Here is a 25638-nt window from a genome sequence, read left to right as displayed (position 1 = left end):
CATATCATCAATGACTGTGGAAATTTACATGTTCTCTTCAGGCAGTCATCTTTATAAATCTCATTGGAACGGCACCAAACAAAAGTTCCAGCATCATCACCTTGCCCAATGCAGATTCGAGATTCATCACTGAATATGACTTTCATCCAGTCATCCACAGTCCACGATTGCTTTTCCTTAGCCCATTGTAACCTTGTTTTTTTCTGTTTAGGTGTTAATGATGCCTTTCGTTTAGCTTTTCTGTATGTAAATCCCATTTCCTTTAGGCGGTTTCTTACAGTTCGGTCACAGACGTTGACTCCAGTTTCCTCCCACTCGTTCCTCATTTGTTTTGTTGTACATTTTTCGATTTTGAGACATATTGCTTTAAGTTTTCTGTCTTGACGCTTTGATGTCTTCCTTGGTCTACCAGTATGTTTGCCTTTAACAACCTTCCCATGTTGTTTGTATTTGGTCCAGAGTTTAGACACAGCTGACTGTGAACAACCAACATCTTTTGCAACATTGCGTGATGATTTACTCTCTTTTAAGAGTTTGATAATCCTCTCCTTTGTTTCAATTGACATCTCTCGTGTTGGAGCCATGATTCATGTCAGTCCACTTGGTGCAACAGCTCTCCAAGGTGTGTTCACTCCTTTTTAGATGCAGACTAACGAGCAGATCTGATATGATGCAGGTGTTAGTTTTGGGGATGAAAATTTACAGGGTGATTCCATAATTTTTTCCTCAGAATTGAGTGATTCCATATTTTTTTCCTCTGCTTGGTCTAAAAAAGTAACCGTTACTGACTGCCACAATCTTTTTTTTCTTGATTTCTTATAGTGTTTCTTAAAGCCAGAAAGTTGCCATTTGAAATGACTTTAGTTTTGTGTCATATCTGTGATCTGCTTTTTTTCTACAAAATTAAACAACTGAATGAACATCCTCTGAGGCCGGTGATTCCATAATTTTTGCCAGGGGAATGGACAAATGGACAATTTACCAGGGACATCAGTCCCTGGTAAATGTGACAATTTCACATTTTAATTTCCTGGACTTTCAGTTAAAATCATTACAGAACTTTGCATAATTTATTATCACCCTTGAAAAATGTCAGCTACCTATTTTATATACACCAATCTAGCATGCTAGTTTACCTGTAATCTGGAAAAAGTGTAGATTTACGCTGTACTCTATCCTACCTGACTCAAGCAATCTGAACAACAAATCCGACTATGGTCGCACGAAGTGTTTATTTCTGTTTGTTAAAATAAAATCTGCAGTGTCTGAGTGAAACTCTGCAGCTGCTACGCACGCTTTACACAAGCTGTGCTTCACATGTAACAACCTCCCGCTGCATGCCGACAGGCCACTCACCTTTAGCGCCTCCACGCCAGCCTGGACGACGGGGGCAAAGACTGTTTCACTCTCGTTGGTGTCTGCAAACATGTCAGGGATCTGGTCCAGGAGGCTAGTGAGATGGTGATAACTTAAGCATTTTTGTCTAACGTGGAACCTCTAGAGGCATGAACCACGAGCTGAACCTTACTTGCAGATGACGGCCTTGGAGTCCTGGTAGTTGACGAGGAAGCCGTCAAGCAGCGGAACAAACATTTCAGCTGTGTCTGAAACCACCATCATCTGAGGCTGTGCCAGAGCACTCTTCACATTGTAGAAGTGAAGAACCTTGTTGTAGGTGACGAAGCCGACTTTTATCGCCGAGTTCTCCGCACCTTCCTCTCTGTTGGACATGATGTTTGTCACAAGTCAGTAAAATGTTGTGTAAAGGGTAGGGGTGTAACGATACACAAAAATCAGGATTCGGTATGTACCTCGGTTGTGAGGTCACGGTTCGGTTCATTTTCAGTACAGTATGGAATAAAATGCAAAACCTAAATTTGCTTGTTGTTTAAACCAACACTTTATTGTAACATTATACAAACAGGAAAATAAAATAATTGCAAAGTGCTGCCTGGTAATAAGTTAAATAAAATGTTCTCAAATATACGACAAATGTATGAAATATTATTAAAAAAAATACATTCCTCGTAAACAGCTTTTAACAAAACCTTACCACAAGTAAAGTGCAGCACAACACAGTTCCAGCATGAAGCCCTGTTCAATTTTATTCAACCTTCATAGTTTTTGCCAGAAAAATTAACTTGTCCAAAACTGTCACTCTATAAGGGATTTTTAAGAGAATTAATATTAAAGAATTTTTATACCTAAAATTTTGTACAATTTATTTTATTTTCTATCTCTTTCTATTAACTGTTCATTTAATGTTTGTTAATATATCTTTTCAAATAAAGTTTTAAAAACAAAAACATTGTGGGAGAGGCAAAAAAGTGAGTACAACCACCTTAAAAATATTTAGAACTACAAATAAACTTAACTTGATTCTTGGTTTGTTTGTTTATTTTGCCATTAACATTGGCCATCACTATTTAAAATAAAATAACTTCTCAAGCCCAGGGCCCAGGGCAGGGGTGGGCAATCATGTGCCATGAAGGGCCAAAACATTGCAGGTTTTCCTTTCTACCAATCACCTCAGGTGCAGGTGATTTCATTGACTATCAGGTGTTTATGTTCAGAGGAGAAGCTCATCAGCACCCACCTGCTGAAGTGACTGGTTGCAAGGAAAACCTGCACTGTCTCGGCCCTCGTTGCCCACCCCTGGCCCAGGGCCAAGCATCAGAAAAGTCTCCCGTAACACCAGGAAAAGTAGCTAGATTTGTCACTTGTCGCTTTTGAGAAAATAAGTCATCAAGAGTGTTTGGAAAGTCGCCAGATTTAAAGTCGCTAAGTTGGCAGCACTGAATGTAAACACACGCAACGTGAACTCACTCGTGAACAGCCCTGGACCATACCGAACGTCCCGTACCAAAACGGTTCAATACAAATATATGTACGGTTACACCCTTAGTAAAGGGTGTTTCCTTTAAGTAAGGTTTGTTACGTTTGAAATTTTAATGAATCTGACATAAATACTGCAGTCATTGTAAAGATTTAACAGCATGTCTGCCATCAAGGCATTGTAAATAAGATAGGATGCTACTGCAGTCAAATACCTCTCTTTCACCTGTTTTTTTTTTTTAGGTAAAGAAACATGGAACCAGCATTAATATTTAACGTTCACAGTATTTGAGATTTAGAGGATTTTTTTTTGGGGGGGGGGGGGGGGGGGGGGGGGCAAGTACAATGCCGATATCTCTAAGAAATCATATTTGCATAATGAACATTATAATCCCTGAAGACCACCCTTACAAAAAAGCTTCAGTTATTACCACCAATATTTTTTTGCAAATATGTCTATAAAGTAAGCAACAGGTGGGGAATGGATGACTTTTGATTGGTTTTGCAGAAAAAAAAATACTTGAGATGACTGAAAGTTCCATTACAAAATGTATTCCACATCTGCATTTACTTAAACTGCGGCTGTGCTTTTTCTTGAGTGAATTAAACATGTATTTGGCAAACGGCGCACAGCGTCCAAATGATTCTAATTAATGGCTGTAAAAACAGACCAGATTCAAACACAAGTGAAGAAGGGCTTTCTCTTGACAACAAGCACTTAAAGAATGACATAATGGCTGAAAATAAATATGGAAATATTGTTGCTGGCACTGACAGAGGCGATGCAGAAAAGTTATTTGACGTGTAATCAGTTGAAGAGCATCATGCCTTCGCATTTGATAAAAACATAACCCCACTGAATGATAACATCGCGGTCATCTCCGCTGCAATCATTTTTGTTACCTTTCACTTTTGGATTCCTTTTCAAGAATACCCTGAGCTGTGTTTTCCATTTTTGGGAGTTTTGGCACGCTCCTTACCTGATAGGATACATCTGCCAAACTCAAGGCAAGAAATTTCAAGCAATGACAACTTGAATATAATTCAACAAAAGAAAACAATTTTATGCTGCATTTGAATCTATTGCACTGTGGGTGTATTTGTGTGTTTTCAAGCTTCTTTTGTGTACCTGGGCAGCTTGTCAAGCAGGGTCTTGAGCTCATTGCATATCAGTTTGACGAGTCCACTTTTAATGTTGGCATAGGACACATCAATCATGAAAATGTAGGCAGGGGGATTTGGAGCCTTGTTATTCTGTGCGAAAAGAAGCATTCATCAGTTTTTCCTCCATCCCTACTATTAGAAAGGTCCGACAGACCATGGCACAAAGCTGCAATCTGCTGGGCTAGAAATTTTCGGAAAGTACAGTTGAATGGCTCTGCCACAATTAAAATCAAAAGTACACTCAACAAAAATATAAACGCAACACTTTTGGTTTTGCTCCCATTTTGTATGAGATGAACTCAAAGATCTAAAACTTTTTCCACATACACAATATCACCATTTCCCTCAAATATTGTTCACAAACCAGTCTAAATCTGTGACAGTGAGCACTTCTCCTTTGCTGAGATAATCCATCCCACCTGACAGGTGTGCCATACCAAGATGCTGATTAGACACCATGATTAGTGCACAGGTGTGCCTTAGACTGTCCACAATAAAAGGCCACTCTGAAAGGTGCAGTTTTGTTTTATTGGGGGGGGATACCAGTCAGTATCTGGTGTAACCACCATTTGCCTCATGCAGTGCAACACATCTCCTTCGCATAGAGTTGATCAGGTTGTCAATTGTGGCCTGTGGAATGTTGGTCCACTCCTCTTCAATGGCTGTGCGAAGTTGCTGGATATTGGCAGGAACTGGTACATGCTGTTGTATACGCTGCTCCAGAGCATCCCAAACATGCTCAATGGGTGACATGTCCGGTGAGTATGCCGGCCATGCAAGAACTGGGACATTTTCAGCTTCCAAGAATTGTGTACAGATCCTTGCAACATGGGGCTGTGCATTATCCTGCTGCAACATGAGGTGATGTTCTTGGATGTATGGCACAACAATGGGCCTCAGGATCTCGTCACGGTATCTCTGTGCATTCAAAATGCCATCAATAAAATGCACCTGTGTTCTTCGTCCATAACAGATGCCTGCCCATACCATAACCCCACCGCCACCATGGGCCACTCAATCCACAACATTGACATCAGAAAACCGCTCACCCACACGACGCCACACACGCTGTCTGCCCTGAACAGTGTGAACTGGGATTCATCCGGGAAGAGAACACCTCTCCAATGTGCCAAACGCCAGCGAATGTGAGCATTTGCCCACTCAAGTCGGTTACGACGATGAACTGGAGTCAGGTCGAGACCCCGATGAGGACGACGAGCATGCAGATGAGCTTCCCTGAGACGGTTTCTGACAGTTTGTGCAGAAATTCTTTGGTTATGCAAACCGATTGTTTCAGCAGCTGTCCGAGTGGCTGGTCTCAGACGATCTTGGAGGTGAACATGCTGGATGTGGAGGTCCTGGGCTGGTGTGGTTACACGTGGTCTGCGGTTGTGAGGCTGGTTGGATGTACTGCCAAATTCTCTGAAACGCCTTTGGAGACGGCTTATGGTAGAGAAATGAACATTCAATACACGAGCAACAGCTCTGGTTGACATTCCTGCTGTCAGCATGCCAATTGCACGCTCCCTCAAATCTTGCGACATCTGTGGCATTGTGCTGTGTGACAAAACTGCACCTTTCAGAGTGGCCTTTTATTGTGGGCAGTCTAAGGCACACCTGTGCACTAATCATGGTGTCTAATCAGCATCTTGATATGGCACACCTGTGAGGTGGGATGGATTATCTCAGCAAAGGAGAAGTGCTCACTATCACAGATTTAGACTGGTTTGTGAACAATATTTGAGGAAAATGGTGATATTGTGTATGTGGAAAAAGTTTTAGATCTTTGAGTTCAACTCATACAAAATGGGAGCAAAACCAAAAGTGTTGCGTTTATATTTTTGTTGAGTGTATAAAGCTACAACTTTTAACTCACTTTCCTGAATGCGATTATTGCATTTTCCAGACTATAAATTGTGCTTTAATAAATATGACAATTTTGCATTATCACAACATGGCACCATCTAGATGTGTAGCATCTGCTCCTGTGTGCTGATCTGAATGAGATACTGTCTGATCCACGCTCCAGAACAGAAGATGGCAGTATTGCATCATTACCCTGGATGCCACATGCCATAAAATAAGAAGATCTGAGTACTGTGTCTTTGAGAATGCGCAAAATTAATAAATCATGTTCTCAAACAAAAAGTTCTTGCTCGAGAGTGAAGACAGGAAATGACCTTCGTGCTACACAGCACTCGACTTGTTTGGACTTTGTGACAGCCAAAATCACTACGGAGGAGGATAGTGAGGCTAACCGAATAATTATTTAAAAAATGTATTGGCATTTTAAAAAAGTAAATTTACATTTTGCGAGGTATGCATGCATGTTAAATTCCACACTGTGTCGAGTTGACAAGACGTCGTTTTCTCTTGAATTCTCTGTAGCTCATACAGTAACAGTGATCAGCTTGTTAGTTTCTGTTGCTACTGGGATTTTTGCATGATAAATAAGTAATGTGTCGAATAAATCTATTTTGTTTATTGCTGCAGAAATGATTAGCGTCATATTGCAACAATAAATGTGACTTGAAGACCTTTGCAACTTAGAAATGTAAAAGACTTTTACTGTGGAATTAAAACTGTATTAGCATGCACTTAACCGATGTTAACTGTTTTCCTGAAAACAGACTGAATCATTATAAATTATGCATTAATTTATTTAAATTCGCCTCACCTTGCAGACATTTGTTTCAGTGTTGACTGATTTAAAAAAAAAACTAAGCCAGTAGAGTAACTCGTGACTCTGCCAGCAAATTCTCACCCAATAATATTGATTGGCATAAAGTAATCAATTTGACTCTTGACTACATTAATCAAACTATTTGATTCTTTACATCAGGTTTGGGCAACTTGCTCCAGAAAGGGCCAAGAGAGTGCAGGTTTTCTTTGCAGTCACTGATTCCACCAGGTAATTTCACTGATTAACTGATTCCATCTGCTCAAAGTGCTATTAATCAGTGAAGTCACCTGGTGGAATCAGTGACTGCAAAGCAAACTGCACCCTCTTGGCCCTTGGAACAAGTTGCCCACCCCTGCTTTACATTGTGGATTGATGAAATTCAGTTGTCTTCTTTATACCTTGCAGTAGTCCACTGTGGCGAGGAACTCATAGGATCCTCGAGACAGCTCAGGCCTCTCAAATACGTCCACTCTCCGACCCATGTGGTCAAGATGTTGGAAATAGAGTGGCGGCACTTAAATGACACAAACAGGACATATTGCTCACATTTGTTTATTTACCTGTGCAAAAAAAAAAAACTTTCTTTTTTTACTTTAAAAAAATATGGGCGTATCACTGTCTGGTTGCATCAGCATGATGCACTGTTTGCAACATACAGTACCTTCATTGATGCAGCTGCAAAAGCCACAGTGGTAGCGACGGCCGCCGTCAATAAACTGCATGTAGGGGCACATGTAGGCCTTGCATCGATTGCAGCGGATCGGGCCCGACTCCCCAGGGTTGATAACGTACAGGGGAGTCTGTGCAGAGGCAAATCGAAAAGACACAATGGTCCGGGTTTCAACAGTTGTGCCCAAATCATTTCAGAATGCTGCATTTGAAAGACAATTTCACAAAACCCTTAAATATAAGTCAATTGCTTTAAGATCTATTGTACATGCCATGACCCAGAATAATCTGTTTTAAAAAGCACTTCATGATATAAATATTTTTTTCGTAAGTATAAAGGGATGAATGACTTGCAGAAATTTCTGTGTATATCAAACATTGGCTGTGTCCCATCTCAAACATCCAAGGCTAAGACCAAAAAAAGATCTGGCCTTGAAAGACAGCGAAAGTCGAACCGACCATTCTGAAATGAGACTGGTTGCGTCACCGCCCCTACCTCCTGTCACCTGGCAACCTTGACAATTGTGACAAATTAGTGTAATGGGAAAAACGTGTAGTTTAGCAATCATTTTTCAGTGTCCCAATGGATTTAGAAACGGCTTGTTCTCTATAAATTCATTCATGTCATTTTGGATTGCAGCAAAGAAAGTTTTTCTCCATCACTACTTCAAAGACTGAATGCTAAGTTGGAAAAGGAAATATGAACACAAAAGAAAATGCAAACAAAGAATAGGAACAATGAAAGATGTAATATTTGAATATGCTAACTTAAGTGTGTGGATAAGCAGGTATGAAGCGCATATAAGGCAAATTCGGAACTGTGATTAACTTCAGCCATCACGGTGAAGTGTTGGTAGGAATATGCAGTGCGTATGAAAACAAATGTGAAAGCGCGAACAATTTACATTCGAATCCTTTTATGTAAACCTCTTCTTCAGTTATCCCTGCAGATCTGACATTAGCTAATGAGGCTGAAGCCAGATAGCGAGAACGCTAACATTGCCTTAAAAGGATTATTGGGACACGTAGAGTGAAGGAGAAAATATCTAAAGCCACACATAAGCCAAGGAGAGGTTGTTCCCAGGCCAATGGAACCTTTACAGTACTTAGACACATTTATCAATGGAGAAATCATTTTTTGTCATTCCTGACTGTAATGTTTCCACTTTACGCTGGATTATTGGTTCAATATTAAAGTATTTGCACCGGTTTGTTATCGTGACAAAGCAGGACAACGATAACTGCCATCACAGCTCTGTGAGGGTGTCATGGTAAAGTACAAGACAGGAAACTGACACTGAAACTGAGCATAAATGCACGGTTTGCTTGCAAGCCATTTTGAATTTGCTACGTTCTTCAAGAATGTTAAAAGATGTGTAACTTATCTTGATGTTGCACAATTACTGACCTCATTCTTTGGCAAACAAGCCAACGGTTTGATGATGGCAGCCAGGGGCACTTGACACTGTTTGGCCAGGTCGGCGGTACATGGGAAGGAGTAGGTGGTACAGCGGATGAATCTAGGACTGGCATTACCTACAACAAAAAAAACAAGTTTATAATGTTAAAGTTGTTACAGTGTACCCTAACATCTGGTTTGGGGTAAACGTCAACTTTATATATTTGTTGTTACCTTGGTCTTCTACTGTGAATTCAGTGGTGACCAGCGGCGGAACCTGTCCTCTGAGATTTGTGGTGAACACCTGACCCCCTTTATTTATTTGGTCATCTTCAATAACTTGGGTCTAAAAAAGAGACGTTACACCTTACTAACTGAAAACTTAAATACTGTATGAATTTTCTCAAACGATGCTGCATGAGGAGGAACGACAAATGTGGTATTTAACACAGCACAAAAAGAAAGCACAGGTTTCTGCCACTGAAATAACTTATACAACAAAAATCTGATTTATAAATACATGATGGGTTTTGTATACTCTACCTACGACAACACAGTACATCATACAGTGCCAGATAAAGTGCATAAAATTGTTAGTTTATTCACTGGTGCACCCACTGAAGTAGGAGTTTTGGCTATACAATATTTAATCTGACTACAATGTTGCCTTTCTCTGTTCTTTTTATTAAATCTTGGAAAAACCTAAGAGCAGTGATCCCCAGGAAAGCTGCTGGCACTGATGGTATCCCTGGGGTGGTGATTAAAGAATGTGCAGACCAACTGGCAGGGAACCTCACCAAACTCTTCAACCTCTCCCTGACACATGCCACCGTTCCAACATGTCTGAAGGCCTCCACCATTGTCCCCATCCCCAAAAACCTGCCATAGACAGCCTTACAGACCCATCACCCTGATGTCTGTAATCATGAAGTGCCTGGAGCAATCAGTCTCCCAGCACATCAAAGATTGCCTCCGTCCCTCCCTCCCTCAACCCCTACCAGTTTGCTTACAGAGCAAAGCAGTCTACAGCGGATACCATCACCCTCACTCTCCACTCAGCACTGAGCCACCTTAGAACAACAAGAGCGACGTAAGAATGCTCTTCGTGGATTACAGCTCAGCATTTAACACCATCATACCAGACATTTTCGTCACCAAACTGCTGAAATCACAGATGCTCCTCCCCACCTGTAATTGGATTAAACACTTTCTAATGAGCCACCCACAGTCTGTGAGACTCGGTCCCCACCACTCCTCCACACTCACACTCAGCACTGGTTCCCCTCATGGCTGCATTCTGAGCCCGCTACTGTGTGCCCTGTATACTTAGGACTGCTTTCCAACACACCCAACCAACCGCATTATACAAAATGCGGATAAAACCACGGTGGTTAGACTCATCTGCAATGGGGACGAGAGATCGTACAGGGCCAAGGTGGAGAAACTGTCACTCTGATGCTCAGAGGACAATCTGACCTTGAATGTTCATAAGACAAAAGAACTCATCATGGACCCCCCCCCCCCCCCCTCATAAATTGAGAACAGGTGGAAACTGTCACCTTCTTCAGCTTTCTGGGCACCCACATATCCACAGACCACAACTCGACCTCTAATATCAGGGGTCTGATTAAGAAGGCTCAGTAGCAGCTACACTTCCTGCCTGTCCTCAGGAAGAACAACTGAGACACAAAGCTGCTGGCCTTCTATCACTCCTCAGTGGAAAGCATACTGACAGATTGTCTGGGTGTATGGTACGATGGTTCCGCAGCCGAGGACAGAAAGGCGGTGCAGAGGATCATAAACACTGCTCTAAAGATCATCAGGTGCCCTCTGCCCAGCCTGGAAAACATCACCACATCCTGCTGCCTTAGGAAAACCAAGGCCATCACAGGAGACCCCTCACACCCTCCCATACCCCCTGTTTGAATGGTTGCCCTCCGGGATATGCTACAGGTCAACAAAGTCCCACACCAGCAGGCTGACAAACATCTTCTTCCCCTGGGCCATACATACTGCAACACCCATGGATACACACACACACACACACACACACACGTTCACCCAAAGACCTACTCCCATAAAAACTCCCCATGGACAACAACCAACCCAATCTACCCCCCATCCACACCAGTGTTCACAATCACTGCCCTAAATGTTTACAGCCACATTTTAAACTGTAGTACTTTATTGATATATATATATATATATATATATATATATATATACACACACACGAGGTCTATTAGAAAAGAAACCAACCTTTTTATTTTTTCAAAAACCATATGGATTTGAATCACGTGTGATTGCGTCAGACAAGCTTGAACCCTCGTGCGCATGCGTGAGTTTTTCCACGCCTGTCGGTTGCGTCATTCGCCTGTGAGCAGGCTTTGAGTGAGGAGTGGTCCACCCCCTCGGCGGATTTTCATTGTCAGGAAATGGCGGAATGATTTGGGCTTTTTTCCATCAGAATTTTTTCAGAAACTGTTAGAGACTGGCAGCTGGAAACCATTTGAAAAATTTATCTGGCTTTCGGTGAAAATTTTACGGGCTTCACAGAGAATAAGGACTGTTACTACAGCTTTAAGGACGGCTTTAAGGACACTCGGCGCGCCGCGCTCCGTGCCGCCATCGAGAGCCACAAACCACCGGATCATTTCTAAATGGATGGCTCTGTGGAGCCGGACCGTCGTGTGCACTTTCTCTGGTTATCACAAGAGCTGGACATCAACCATTTTCTGGCAGATTTCACTTTTAACAAGAGATTTTGTCATGGAAAGCCAAGCGCAGGCTTTGCGCGTCACGACCGATTTGCTGATGGAGCGAGACAAAGGAACACCTCCGTTTTGGTCTCACAGGACGGCTTTGAGATGGCGTTCAGACAGCTGTTGGTGGTTTTTCCATCGAGTGATTATCCGAGAAATTGTGGATGTGCCTGGACATGCCAGAACATGTCCCGTGAGGCTTCATCACAGCGTTGCTGTGCGCCATGCGGCACCACTGCAACGCGCGAAGCGTCCGCTCCTCTTTCCATGACAAAAACTCCTGTAACAGTGGAATGTGCCGTTCATTTCCAAACTGGACGCTGTGTTTTATCCGGGACGTCGTCTGACTAGCACAAGAATTGTGAAAAGATGTGGACATCAGCACTTTTTCAGCACATTGAGACAGACGTGCGGAGGAATTGCGCGCGTTGCGGCGGTGCCGCATGGCGCAAAGCAATGCCGTGATGAAGCCTCACAGGACATGTTCTGGCATGTCCAGGCACGCAAGCTTGTCTGACGCAATCACACGTGATTCAAATCCATATGGTTTTTAAAAAAAATAATAAGGTCGGATACTTTTCTAATAGACCTCGTATATATAAAATAGCCAAGTGGCCTATGTGTGCTTGCGTGAGTATGGCTTTAATCACGCAAAAAACGGGGAGAGCTGACATTTGACGTTTGATATGCTTATGTATTTTGGGTCAAGGATGAACGCTGTGAAAATGGGAAGTTGACAGGACAAATATTTTCAGAGAAATTAGAAATATTAGATAACCAGTAAACAATGGACATTGTGCTGCAATGCATCATGGGAATTCGGGGTTTTGAGGGTTTAAATGTTACTGTGGTTCATGTTAAACAGTGTTGTTAGTGTTATTGATTTATTGTGTTTTGTAATTCAATTGGTTTAGTCGGTTCTATTAAGTGTTATGCTGCTCTTATTATGACTGAGTTAAGTCTCATATTGGTACCATGAGTGAAATGTATAGTGGTAATGGCTTCTGCCACTGTATTTTTTCTTTTTTTTTGTCAAATTAAAAGCACCTGTTTGCAGCAGCTGTGCGTGAATGCAACTTCAATCACAGATAAACAGTGGACAGCTGACATTAGCCGTTTGGTATGCTTATGTATTTTGGGTCAAGGGTGAACGCTGTGAAAACGTAATGTTGATAGGACTAATATTTTTGGAGAAGCTACGGATATTAGCTAACAACACACTGAACAATGAATGTTGCTAACTACTTTCTGGACTTGCCGTCATTCCAGCAGAGGGCAGTAAGTCATCTTTATATTAAAAGTGTAAGTGTGGTGAGTGGTTTTTATTTAGTAAGTTCAATCTAAGTACATAATGTAATTGTAAATATGTTAAAAATGCATGGATGACACAAGAAAATGAAAACACTTATTCCATTGTGGTTCATTTAAAAATCAAATGCCAAAATAGAAGATAACAAGAACATAAACAATTTATAAATACGCAAAGACAGTAAATTAACATTTAAAAATGACATAATTAACAAGAAATAAAAGGGATGAGTTCCTCTTCTAAACATTGTTGAGGTCTACGGTTCTAAAAACATTCCGGAATCACACACCATTCCAACTCCATTATACAAGCTTTGCTTAATTTATTACCACTGTCAGCTACCTATTTTATAAACGCTACCTAATCTAGAGCCTGTGGATCTCCATGGGCAACACGCTAGTATATATTAGTATACAGTACATATTTCAAATGTAAACAATTTTTTGTGGTGTACAATAGCTCTGCGGGAGCAAGCCCAATTTTGTTGCCCACCTGTCATAAAATTTAAATAGACTATTCCATTATTATTATTTTTTATATACTTATTTATTTTTACAGAAAAATATGTTGATTTAATCATTAAATGTTGGTACAACTGATCTGTAAATTTATAATACCACAAATTTCTAAACTACTTAATTTGTCCATAAGACAGACAGCCATCCAAAATAACTGAGTCGATTCCTGGCAACACTGGACAGCTGACCTTAAAAACAGCTTAACAGTTTCAGCCAGTTTGTATATTAAATTTCAAAAAATACTAAAAAATCTCTAAACATTGGCTTAGATGAGTGTGACAAACCCACAGCTCACAGCCCCTTTGTGGGGCATTAAAATTCTGAACATACGTGGTCCAGAGGGGATTTTCCATACTCACTACACTTGGGATAGAATCGTTGTCCAGTTTCTTCTGGGGTGGACCTGACAGTGCTCCAGGTAAGGTTCCTGGCATGCCGAGTTGGGGCCCTGACATGTGCCCATCAAACTGTCCTGTACATCACAACAAAGACATGTGGAGCTCCATGAACATTTCATTCAGCTATGGTTCATGTTTTAAAAAGGAAAAAGATGAATGAAAAAAAAAAAAAAAAAACTGAATTATCACTGAAGCTGCTTTTGGTTTTGGGAGTCAGTTACCTGCTTGCTGGGGGAACCCTGGTGGACTAGAAAGTCCTGGACCAGGCTGCTGGAAACCTCCAACAGGGGGAGACCCAGGGAAGGGTTGACCCATGCCTGCCATCGGTGGGGCTGCCATTGGCATGCTTCCTGGGGGTGACTGCGGTGGTGACATCTGATGGGACATGTGAGGTGACTGGGGTCCTGGAGGCATCTGTGGATGGCTCATTGTTGGGGGAGGAGGTGTTTGGAAAGGCTGTTTGGCTGCAGGAGGACTATGCATGGGCCCTGGTCCTACACAATGATGAATTAGAACACAGCGCTTTAACTATTGGCCTGGGGGTTCAATTTTGCTGCCATATTTGAAATAAGAAGGGAAAATATTCCATACACCCTTCTGTGTGGTTGGTAGTTGAGTAACTGGAAGCTTACCGTAGCTGCCCAGGTTCATAGCATTCATCTGACTGGTGAGATGCTGTGCTGCAGGTGGGGCTGGAGATGCCATGCTGATGTATGGGGACTGTGGAGGCTGACCATAGCCAGGAGAAACAGCTGGTGGAGCAGGGTATCTAAGAGGAAGAGAACAGCTCTCATCTTACAGCATTCACAATTACAATCGTGTTATCTCCCGTTTACTGTTATGACTGAACAATTTGCTCATTGGTCAGGATTATTACCTTTGAGGATGGGCACCATTCTGCTGGACATGTGGGTTGTAATGGTTGGACACTGGAGACTGTGGAGGTGGAGCCATCCCAGACGGCCATGAAACTGGCGATTTCACCATACCTACAGGAAGCAATGATGTTTGCGTGGCTGCATGGTTTTCTTTATTGCTATTTAGGCAGTTCTGAATTAAAACCTTTAAAAAGGCACATTAAGACACTGTAAGGTTCTTTGAGTATTTCCAAATCTTTCTATTTTACACCTAACATTATAGGCCTCTAACGAATTAATTCAGAATTTACACTTCATTTGATTCTTCCATGTGGAAAATTTAATGTAATCCAAGAGTTCTTCTAGGATCAGAGCAGTACAGGCAAGAAACACAATTTGCAGTTTGCCTGCACAAAAAACCCTGATGTAGTTCATCCAAATAAACCACAAGGGCCCTCAAAGAGCATTTCGCTGCCAATTATAATGTTAGCTAAAGTTCACCAACTCACAGAGGGTAACGGTGTGCCTGAGCAGTAACATGGTCATGTTCTGCCAAAAATTTATCAAAACCTCATGGGCGAGTGTAACCACATGCAATTTGTAATCAGTTCATTTTTATATGATAATATTCACCAATATACAAATTTAGAAGCTTCCATGTGCTTATTAAAGAAAAAAAAAAGACAATTTTGAACATCAGATCCACAATGACTATTTGGTTGTTCCATACAGAACTGTAGACACAAGGACAGATGTCCCCTGTTTTTTTTTCCCACCCACAAAAACGGTCAAAGATGGACCTATCCCACAGCAACAACAACAAAAATACAAAAACAAAATGAAAAGACACTCTAAACCTCTTGGATTTAAGAGATGCAAGACCAGACTTGTCAACTGAGATCTTAACATTAGCCATACATACCACTTGCGTACTCAGTGAAGCACTTACCTGTTGGTGGAGCAGCGTACGTCTGAGGCACACCCCCATAATGCCCATAATGGGGCTGTGTGGGACCAGATCCAAAGCCGTCCTGGTAGCCCCCCATCCCCGGCTGGGCCTGTGAGTACGGGGGTGCAGCAACGTAACCCTGTTGACTCATCTTGACGGGATGACCGTTATCGTCTGCTCATGCCAAGATGAATGAACATCAATGAACTGCAAAGTTTGGAAAAAGTGCAGATGAACATGTGTGTGAGCTTCACATTTGACAGTCCAACACAAACCCACAGTGATGGACCTTTGACACTTGCACAGGAGAGATAAAGCAAACATATCTTTAAGTCGTGTGATTAGTTGTTTCTGTTGTGCGATATACACATTTAGTTGTGACAAAATAAACAGCCAGATGACATTAGGGTGGGGACTTGAAGGGGCTGTAGCCCCACAAATTTCCACAACCATTCAAAACCTTTCCTCACATTGATCTGGTCCAACAGCGTCAACAGTTAACGTATCACCCATGTATAACTACAACGCACCGGGATCAACTACTATGAATAAGTTTGGCAGAAACCTAAATGATTGCAACATTTTAAATATTGCACACACCTCCCCCCACCCAAGTATCTTTCAGCCACTACCCCTCACATAACATACAATGCAATTGTTTTAATGGAGTTCATTAATTAATTTGCCTCAGCATGCTAGCATAAATTAAAAAAAATAAAAGCTTCATTGTCCAACTTGTGATCATAATACAGTGGAAACGATTTATTTCTTTTATATAGCGCCAAATCACAACAGAGTTGCCTCAAGGCGCTTCACACAGGTAAGGTCAAACCTTACCAACCCCAAGAGCAACAGTGGTAAGGAAAAACTCCCTCTGAGGAAGAAACCTCAAGCAGACCAGACTCAAAGGGGTGACCCTCTGCTTGGGCCATGCTACAAACATAAATTACAGAAATAATTCACAGAACAATTCACAGACGAATATAGGTGATTCTTTAACTACGGGCACTATTGGCCTCGTAAATGTAATTTCCACCACACCATTACCTTACAATATAAAGCACCTTGGGGCAACTGTTTCTTGTGATTTGGCGCTATATACATGTGCTCTGATGTCACTGTTTATCTCCATAGAAACTACCCAAACAATCTTTCATACAAACTGTTTAAAGGGACATTACATGTTGTGGTGGAAATTAAAAAAATCACAACACTTGCATGACATTGAATACCCCAATTATGTTTTGATTATTTTACTGATATTTTATTCAGAGATATTTTAAAACATTAGAAAAAACGTTTCTTTACCATTCATTTTTATCATTGAAGATCAAAAGTCTGGGTGTGGGACAAGCACAAAACGGCAATATTAGCATATAATGATGCTGAAAAAAGGTGAAAAAGTCATTATAGACTACTAGAACAAATTTCTTAACACACTTCCATTGTAAAGATAACTATAAAAGCGTGAAATTTCCCCTTTTTTCTGTTTTCATACAATATGATCAAAGGACATAAGTGCCCGTAGTCTAAGAATCACCCATATACAAGAATTGCTGTTGGTGCACAGGACAGGAGGATCGCCAACACAAACACAAACGAGAAACATGATGACGACAGTCCAACCGTCCAGAAAAGTGTTTTCTGTTGGAACCATTTCAGGTTTTCAATCACTACACCTGCAGGTTTTGCAAGTAAATTACAAACTGACTACTGTAAAACTGTGTTAAATGCATTCATTCCATTATTAAAGAGTTGGTGCTGTAAGCAGAGAAGAAATTATGTATAAATCACATGAATTCTCTCCACTGACAGAACTGTATGAGCATTTAACACCCCACCGCATGGAGGCAAGAAATGACATAGCTGACTGACATCCATAATAATAAATAACATCAAAATTTCATGATTGAGTATACCCAGATACACCTAACGGTAATCAGTTTGTCTTCATCGTAAAAGTCACTGTCATGCAAATTTGGAATTTACTTTGTGTGTTGGTTTGCGAGTTATCATGCGAACAATCTTGCTGGACTTATTCACTCGCTTGATCGCATTTTTTTTTACCCTCCTTAGCATGAAAGATTTTCCACATTTGTACTTGGATCCTGTCAGAAGTGTGGTTACTATTATTCTTTTTAAACAAGTACTACAAGTACTACCATGCCAAGTGCCAAGGGCACTTAGCTTCAGTGCGGCAGGTTCCCACTCCTGCCGGTTTCTCCATGTAATGTGGAGTTGCGTCAGGAAGGGCATCCGGCGTAAAACCTGTGCCAATTCAACATGCAAATCCACATTGGATCAACAACAAGAGAGCAGCCGAAGAGACTTATTTACTACTCATTGCTAGTATGTGATGTCTGTGGGATTTTTTTGGGATTTTCACTCCACCTTCTTTGATTCACACTTCTAAGTCTGGTTTTAAATGTATGAAAGGTGCCCTTGGCCCACTGTTAAGACCAAATAGATGACTTCTGGTTAAAACAAGAGACTAACCGACCGGTGGTTTGGTTCATTTGTAGGGTAAAAGCATTTCCTGTGGTTGATTTGGACTTAACAACGCAGTTACCGGACGTCCGAGTGAAGAACGCTGTCATCACTCACCTTATTGATCTCTCCCAAAACAGAATGACAAAGACTTGCTGGTGGCAGCTCAACATTGGAAGAAGGTTGTTGTTTTAGCAAATTTGAACTCGTTTAGATTATTGAATGTGAAACTGATGCTGCCGGCAGTGATAATGCAATAAAACTGTGATGTCAGCAACAAAAATGAATGACTAATACAGATTATAACACTCAGGGAATTGACAGCACACCACCATCAGACGCACATCTATCTATTTGTTGGGATAACTGCAAAGTGAAACCAAAACACCCCTCGGTCTTGGCTCTGACTTAAAGATGGGGATGAAAAAGGTGAAAGTAGATTGAAATCTTAACTAAAATGCTTTAGTACATATTGTGGTGCCCCACTAAAAAAAAATCTAGTGCCGCCCCTGGTAACTACTGAAGTGTTGTTATGGGCCTGTACAGTTAAAAGTATCACTTCTACACAGCTGGATCAACAGAAATAACAGCTGTGTATTGCTCCATTTTAACACAAGAAAACCATCTGTTACTACACACAAAACACATTTAATTTGCTTCAGAATGACAAGAAAAAGAGACAAAAACAGTTGTTTCAGTGCATTTCCCACTTCAGAAAAATGCCACGTCAAAGACCGTTAAATCTGAGCATCCCTGCCTTCATTTAACTCCTGGAAGAACAAGCATATTTGACATTATTACATTAATCCTAGTCTGTTTTATTATAATAGTGATGTGACATCTCGTCGTTTGAAAGCATCTAGCTAGCTATCCGCGCTATTATTACAAAGTTTATCCTTTGTGCCAGCAGCGTGTTGTTTTTAGAGTTACATATAAGAAGCCGTGCGGGATAACAGGGCTCGGTTGTTTTTACCAGCTTCATCTTGAATTGTTGCCGAATTTGTATTTACCTGAATTAGGGGCAGAGTCCTCTTGTGTGACAAAACGGAGTGCCACGTCAAACTCCTCCGAAGCACCGGGCGCTGCTCACTCACAGTGTCAAAACCGGAGAGTTTACAAGCAGGTTCCGGGTGGAGAATTTCAGATTAAAATCCCAACTCGAATATAGAGGTTCTCCATCAACGAGAAACAGCGCTAATACGAAGCGGTTATTTTTATACGACTGTTTTAAATTCTTCGGTGTAAATTGAAGTTTGTTTTGAGGCGAAGGTTTTAGTTTTTAACCTGACCTGTGCGTCTTTACGCTGAAAGCGCTGTTCCACGATTTGTCATTACGGTCGTTGGTTTGACGGATGAAACCGCTCGGCGGAGCAGTGAGTCGATGCGGCGCTGTGCGCATGCGTAAAGACGAGGGGACCCATACACGTCAGCACACGGACTGTGGACCTGTGAGCTTCATCTCGCCAACTCTCACTGGCTCTGATCATTTAAAAACAAACACGTGTACTCTTAGGTTTCCTGGATTTACCATTACACATAAATTTTACATTTTATTTTTGTAAAAAATGGGGATGCCTTTGAATTGGGAACTTGGACACAAGCGCACTTAACCGCTTGGCCACCACCCACCAAATTAGAACTGTTCCAAAGACATGGTACCCAGTAAAGATCGAGACATCCTTGGTAAATGCAGTTTCATCATTGGGTGTTGCGCTGTATGATGGCGGTTGATCATCACGACAGTGGTTCACCATTGATCAGGGGGCATGCACGGGTGACGCACATCAACCGCATTGGTCCTGGATGGCAACCACCCATGCAGACAACTGGTCCACCTCAGCTTCTCAAATGTGGCCCTCCATCTGCTGCACCAAGGTGAAACCCACTAGGCTCCACCCCCACCCCCGACACTTAATTGGATTAAGAGGTATAGAAAATGTATGGATGGATGATTATGTAAACTTAACCTAATTTTTTTCCATGAAAAACACTTGTAGGTTAGCGTTAAATAAACTTCACATTTTCAAGTGTGCACTGTACTCACGAAAAGTCCGATTTAAGAAGTTAAATGTGACCATTTTTGTTCTTGTCTGTGTTTGAATAATAAAGTCCGTCGCCCTCCAGGGATTATTTGTTACTTTTTCTGTCTCCCCACTTTGTTGCAGGAAGACAAACCAGCAGCTGCACTCTTGCTCCGAAGGCGGGCCTGTGCGTAATGACGCATCCCAGCGGGCTGGACCTGGAATAACTCAGATGATACAGCGGTGGGGTTCTGGTGGTTTTTTGCACAAGCGCTGCTGGCCTGACTGACAGCTCGATGATCGCGCTGTGGAGGTTTGGCTGAGCTTGCCCAGCATGGGCACCGGGGAATACGTGTGCGTAACGCTGCGAGGCGGTGCGCCATGGGGATTCACCCTGCGAGAGGGAGAGGGAGACGCCTGCAGATCCATCCAGGTTCATCAGGTACGACTATCTTTATTTTGCAGTGATGGGTAATGGGAGAAAAAGTGCTTTAAAATCTGAATGCTTGTTGAAGTTTTGTGGAATAATTTGGAGAATAAACTCTGATTAGGAGAGGTTTTGTTTGGAACAGTTAGCGCGCCCTGGCTGTTTTGGTGAAAGATTCCTCAGGACCCTTATATGGTCAAAGCTGAGAGAATGTAAGCTGAGGGCACTGTGGTCTGTTATCACTCAAAAAAGAACAAGGGAGGAAAAAAAGACTCAGCAACAAAGCACTGCTGAATAGAGGTATACACATTTGGACTTTGACAAAGCATTTTGCTCTTCGATCAAATAATTTTTTTCAGGGGTGAAACTCATTGGAGGTGCCTTCTGGTCAGCTTGAGCTTAGTTTTTTTTAATGTTACTGTAAATATGAACCTATCAAGCTGGAAGATATACCCGTTCAATCAAAGTGACCATGGAAATGTCAGAATAAGGTTTTACACCCCTTTGAGTTATCCAACACACTTCTGATGCCACATTTGTTCTTGCAGTTATTGATGAAGTCTTGCTGGATCCAGTATAGATCTGCATTGGGATTTGGCATAAGTTTTACACTGGATGTCCTTCCTGACACAAACACACACACACACACTGCCCCAGGTCTTCCGAAGAGATCTCACACCCAATTACTCATCCCGACATATACTCTGTCTAGCTGCTGAAATGTGAGGGGATCATGCGTCTCGCTCTAATACCACAGAGTAATTCTCAGTTGTAATGATCGGTGATTATAATGAAGTATGCCATTTTGTTTTTCTTGGCATCGGTTTTGCAAATAATTTGCATACTACCAATACTTTGACCTTAGTTCGGGAATTTTACAACTTGTAAAATACAGGGAAATTTGAACACAAGATGACTGTAACAATACAATCACACATTGACAAAATCTGGCTAAATTGTCGATTCCTGTTTGCTCTCATAGGTGCATGGCCAATTCTGTTGTCATGCATCATAAGTCATGCATCAGTTTATGGCTTGTGACCTCTATTGAGCCGAGTATTCCTTTAACTTTAACTAGTAATGACTTCATGACTTTCTTTGCAAATAAAAAATTTTAACTATTAGAGAAAAAATTACTCATAACCATCCCAAAGACGTATCGTTCTCTTTGGCTGCTTTCAGTGATGCCGGTATTTGGTTAGACTCTTTCTCTCCGATTGTTCTGTCTGAGTTATTTTCATTAGTTACTTCCTCCAAACCATCAACATGTCTATTAGACCCCATTCCTACCAGGCTGCTCAAGGAAGCCCTACCATTAATTAATGCTTCGATCTTAAATATGATCAATCTATCTTTATTAGTTGGCTATGTACCACAGGCTTTTAAGGTGGCAGTAATTAAACCATTACTTAAAAAGCAATCACTTGACCCAGCTATCTTAGCTAATTATAGGCCAATCTCCAACCTTCCTTTTCTCTCAAAAATTCTTGAAAGGGTAGTTGTAAAACAGCTAACTGATCATCTGCAGAGGAATGGTCTATTTGAAGAGTTTCAGTCAGGTTTTAGAATTCATCATAGTACAGAAACAGCATTAGTGAAGGTTACAAATGATCTTCTTATGGCCTCAGACAGTGGACTCATTTCTGTGCTTGTTCTGTTAGACCTCAGTGCTGCTTTTGATACTGTTGACCATAAAATTTTATTACAGAGATTAGAGCATGCCATAGGTATTAAAGGCACTGCGCTGCGGTGGTTTGAATCATATTTATCTAATAGATTACAATTTGTTCATGTAAATGGGGAATCTTCTTCACAGACTAAGGTTAATTATGGAGTTCCACAAGGTTCTGTGCTAGGAACAATTTTATTCACTTTATACATGCTTCCCTTAGGCAGTATTATTAGACGGCACTGCTTAAATTTTCATTGTTACGCAGATGATACCCAGCTTTATCTATCCATGAAGCCAGAGGGGACACACACCAATTAGTTAAACTGCAGGAATGTCTTTCAGACATAAAGACATGGATGACCTCTAATTTCCTGCTTTTAAATTCAGATAAAACTGAAGTTATTGTACTTCGCCCCACAAATCTTAGAAACATGGTGTCTAACCAGATCCTTACTCTGGATGGCATTACCCTGACCTCTAGTAATACTGTGAGAAATCTTGGAGTCATTTTTGATCAGGATATGTCCTTCAATGTGCATATTAAGCAAATATGTAGGACTGCTTTTTTACATTTGCGCAATATCTCTAAAATTAGAAAGGTCTTGTCTCAGAGTGATGCTGAAAAACTAATTCATGCATTTATTTCCTCTAGGCTGGACTATTGTAATTCATTATTATCAGGTTGTCCTAAAAGTTCCCTGAAAAGCCTTCAGTTAATTCAAAATGCTTCAGCTAGAGTACTGACAGGGACTACAAGGAGAGAGCATATCTCACCCATATTGGCCTCTCTTCATTGGCTTCCTGTTAATTCTAGAATAGAATTTAAAATTCTTCTTCTTACTTATAAGGTTTTGAATAATCAGGTCCCATCTTATCTTAGGGACCTCATAGTACCATATCACCCCAATAGAGCGCTTCGCTCTCAGACTGCAGGCTTACTTGTAGTTCCTAGGGTTTTTAAGAGTAGAATGGGAGGCAGAGCCTTCAGATTTCAGGCTCCTCTCCTGTGGAACCAGCTCCCAATTCGGCTCAGGGAGACAGACACCCTCTCTACTTTTAAGATTAGGCTTAAAACTTTCCTTTTTGCTAAAGCTTAGAGTTAGAGCTGGATCAGGTGACCCTGAAACATCCCTTAGTTATGCTGCTATAGACTTAGACTGCTGGGGGGTTCCCATGATGCAGTGAGTGTTTCTCTTTTTGCTCTGTATGCACCACTCTGCATTTAATCATTAATGATTGATCTCTGCTCCCCTCCACAGCATGTCTTTTTCCTGATTCTCTCCCCTCAGCCCCAACCAGTCCCAGCAGAAGACTGCCCCTCCCTGAGCCTGGTTCTGCTGGAGGTTTTGTTCCTGTTAAAAGGGAGTTTTTCTTTCCCACTGTCGCCAAGTGCTTGCTCACAGGGAGTCATTTTGACCGTTGGGGTTTTTCTGTAATTATTGTATGGCTTTGCCTTACAATATAAAGCGCCTCGGGGCAACATGTTTGTTGTGATTTGGTGCTATATAAATAAAATTGATTTGATTTGATTTGATTTACTTTGACTTCTGTTTCATGGCAGACAATATGAACCAAATAAATTTAATGTTTTGTGTCGTCAACTTAACCCCTTAACGCCCATCGTCGCATATATGCTACAATCTCTGACTCAAATATGCAACTTACCAAATTGACCTGTATGCCTGTTGTCACAAATTTGCAACATACCATCATTATTATTATAACATTATAACATAAAGTCATTACCAGAATACCCAATATTACTATCTAGTTTTTGTGCAAAAGTGAAATTAATAATCTCAACATTATTTACCATCTACTTAAAGACAAAAACACACACAAAACATTTTTTTATATACAGCTATATAAATTCGGGCGTTAAGGAGTTAATTTCATTTAATATTCATCCATTCCAACATTCAGAACATTCCAAGAAAAAAAAAAGTTTGGATAGGGGCAATTTATAGCTAGTCATGAACTTAATAATAGTGATGATAATGACATTATTTCAAACAAGTGATGTCAACAGGTGATTGTATTCATGATTTGGTGCAAAACCAGTATCCACAAAATTCTGAGTTTTTGGAATCTCAAGGAATTTCTGTGCGTAAAGGCCATTGGCTGAACACTCATGATCTCTGATCCCTCCAGTGGCACAACATCAAGAACAGTTATTCATCAATAGCTGATATAGCCACATGGTCAAAGGATAACTTCGAGAAACCTTTGTCAACCATTGCAACATGTAGTTGCATTCACATCACTTAAAACTAAAAATATAAAAACAAATCAAAGCCCGCATTGCAAAGCGATAAATTCTTTCTTGTTCCAACTTTTTTGGAATGTATTGCAGCCGGTCATAAATGCAGGAATGCTGATGTATTCCATCATAAAATAGCTGGAACAGTGTGACACACATGACTCAGGCAAAGATCTATATATTTTTTATTATTATTGGTGTCAACTGGTTCTCAAATTTTGGCGTAATGCAATCAGATGATATGCACTCAGAGGTGAAGCCAGGTGCATTTACTTTGAAGCGAGGCTGAGACTCTAAATAAGGTAGAACGCCTGCTCACAAATGTTCTGGCTGTGCACATCCTTCATCGACGTGTCGTGGACACAGGGAAGATATAAATATTTTTCTAATGTGGCACTCCTCTGACTTCAAAGGTTCAGCAGAGAAGCTTTTTTATTTTCTCTCACAGAGAGCTGAAAGCTGAACAGTATCATTCTAATGACAGTCACTCAGTCATTTTTAAGCAATTCAAGCCACACCCCAGAAGTTAACGTGACTTTTATTGTGATCATTCTGTCAAAAATAGAAGTATTTCCACATTCATTTTTCCATGAAATGTCTACTAAGCTTTAAAAACTGTGGCATTATCTACAAATGACAACTCATAATAATAAATTATGTTTTATCTTTTATTTTGGCCTTAGTGGGTAGGATCTGAGTAATGAAAAATACATTCATTTGTTTTGGCTGTTAGAATAATTTTGTATAAATGACCATAATTGTATGGCCTCTTATTTGCATCATACATTCTAAATATGAAGTACAAAACTATACAGCATTCTGAAGCCATGGCTGCAGGGGAATTAAACTGAATTAAAATGCAGTTGCATATCAGCTCATCTGCTCTCAATTTAATCAGCTTATGACGTATCAAATCACAACAAAAGTTGCCTCAAGGTGCCTCAGACAGAACAGTTCAAAATAAAATTTAAAATAAGTGAATAAATAAAAAAAATTTCAAATACAAAATTAAAAAAAGTAAAAGAATAAAACATAAAACATAAAAATGAAAGGTATTCATAAGAAAGAGAATAAAAATACGTTTTAAGTTTTTACTTAAATATGTAAAAGGACTCTGACTGCCTCATGGTCACAGGGACTGTTCCACAGAGCGGGTGCACAATAAGAAAAAGCTCTTTGACCTGCTGACTTCTTCACCCCGGGAACAGGCAATAGTCCCGCATCCTGC

The 25638-nt window shown here is 40.8% G+C and overlaps 2 protein-coding genes across 4 annotated transcripts in view; one reads left to right on the top strand and one right to left on the bottom strand.

Annotated features, from left to right (window-relative positions):
• sec24d (SEC24 homolog D, COPII coat complex component) overlaps nucleotides 1-19126 on the bottom strand; it is a 30046-nt gene extending 10920 nt beyond the window's left edge. For both annotated transcript variants that reach the window (XM_034164690.1, XM_034164691.1), the window contains exons 1-13: nucleotides 19041-19126; nucleotides 15544-15750; nucleotides 14615-14726; nucleotides 14370-14506; nucleotides 13959-14231; nucleotides 13699-13811; nucleotides 8985-9096; nucleotides 8760-8887; nucleotides 7344-7482; nucleotides 7081-7196; nucleotides 3965-4089; nucleotides 1529-1720; nucleotides 1357-1450 (exon numbers count right to left, since the gene is read on the bottom strand). In XM_034164690.1, the coding sequence (XP_034020581.1) occupies nucleotides 1357-1450; nucleotides 1529-1720; nucleotides 3965-4089; nucleotides 7081-7196; nucleotides 7344-7482; nucleotides 8760-8887; nucleotides 8985-9096; nucleotides 13699-13811; nucleotides 13959-14231; nucleotides 14370-14506; nucleotides 14615-14726; nucleotides 15544-15694 (1692 nt within the window). In that variant the 5' untranslated portion in view covers nucleotides 15695-15750; nucleotides 19041-19126. The remainder of the gene's footprint in view (nucleotides 1-1356; nucleotides 1451-1528; nucleotides 1721-3964; nucleotides 4090-7080; nucleotides 7197-7343; nucleotides 7483-8759; nucleotides 8888-8984; nucleotides 9097-13698; nucleotides 13812-13958; nucleotides 14232-14369; nucleotides 14507-14614; nucleotides 14727-15543; nucleotides 15751-19040) is intronic.
• A 1163-nt stretch (nucleotides 19127-20289) lies between these two features.
• Nucleotides 20290-25638, top strand: part of LOC117505137 (synaptopodin-2) — a 33625-nt gene continuing 28276 nt past the window's right edge. Inside the window, exon 1 of one of the 2 annotated variants that reach the window (XM_034164684.1) lies at nucleotides 20290-20493. In XM_034164684.1, coding sequence (XP_034020575.1) covers nucleotides 20386-20493 — 108 coding nt within the window. In that variant the 5' untranslated portion in view covers nucleotides 20290-20385. The remainder of the gene's footprint in view (nucleotides 20494-25638) is intronic. The other variant, XM_034164683.1, reaches the window with a different exon arrangement.

Source organism: Thalassophryne amazonica, chromosome 23 (assembly GCF_902500255.1).
Source record: "Thalassophryne amazonica chromosome 23, fThaAma1.1, whole genome shotgun sequence".
Lineage (NCBI taxonomy): Eukaryota > Metazoa > Chordata > Actinopteri > Batrachoidiformes > Batrachoididae > Thalassophryne > Thalassophryne amazonica.
The sequence above is the reverse complement of the archived record's forward strand: the minus strand, read 5'-3'. Positions and strand labels throughout refer to the sequence as shown.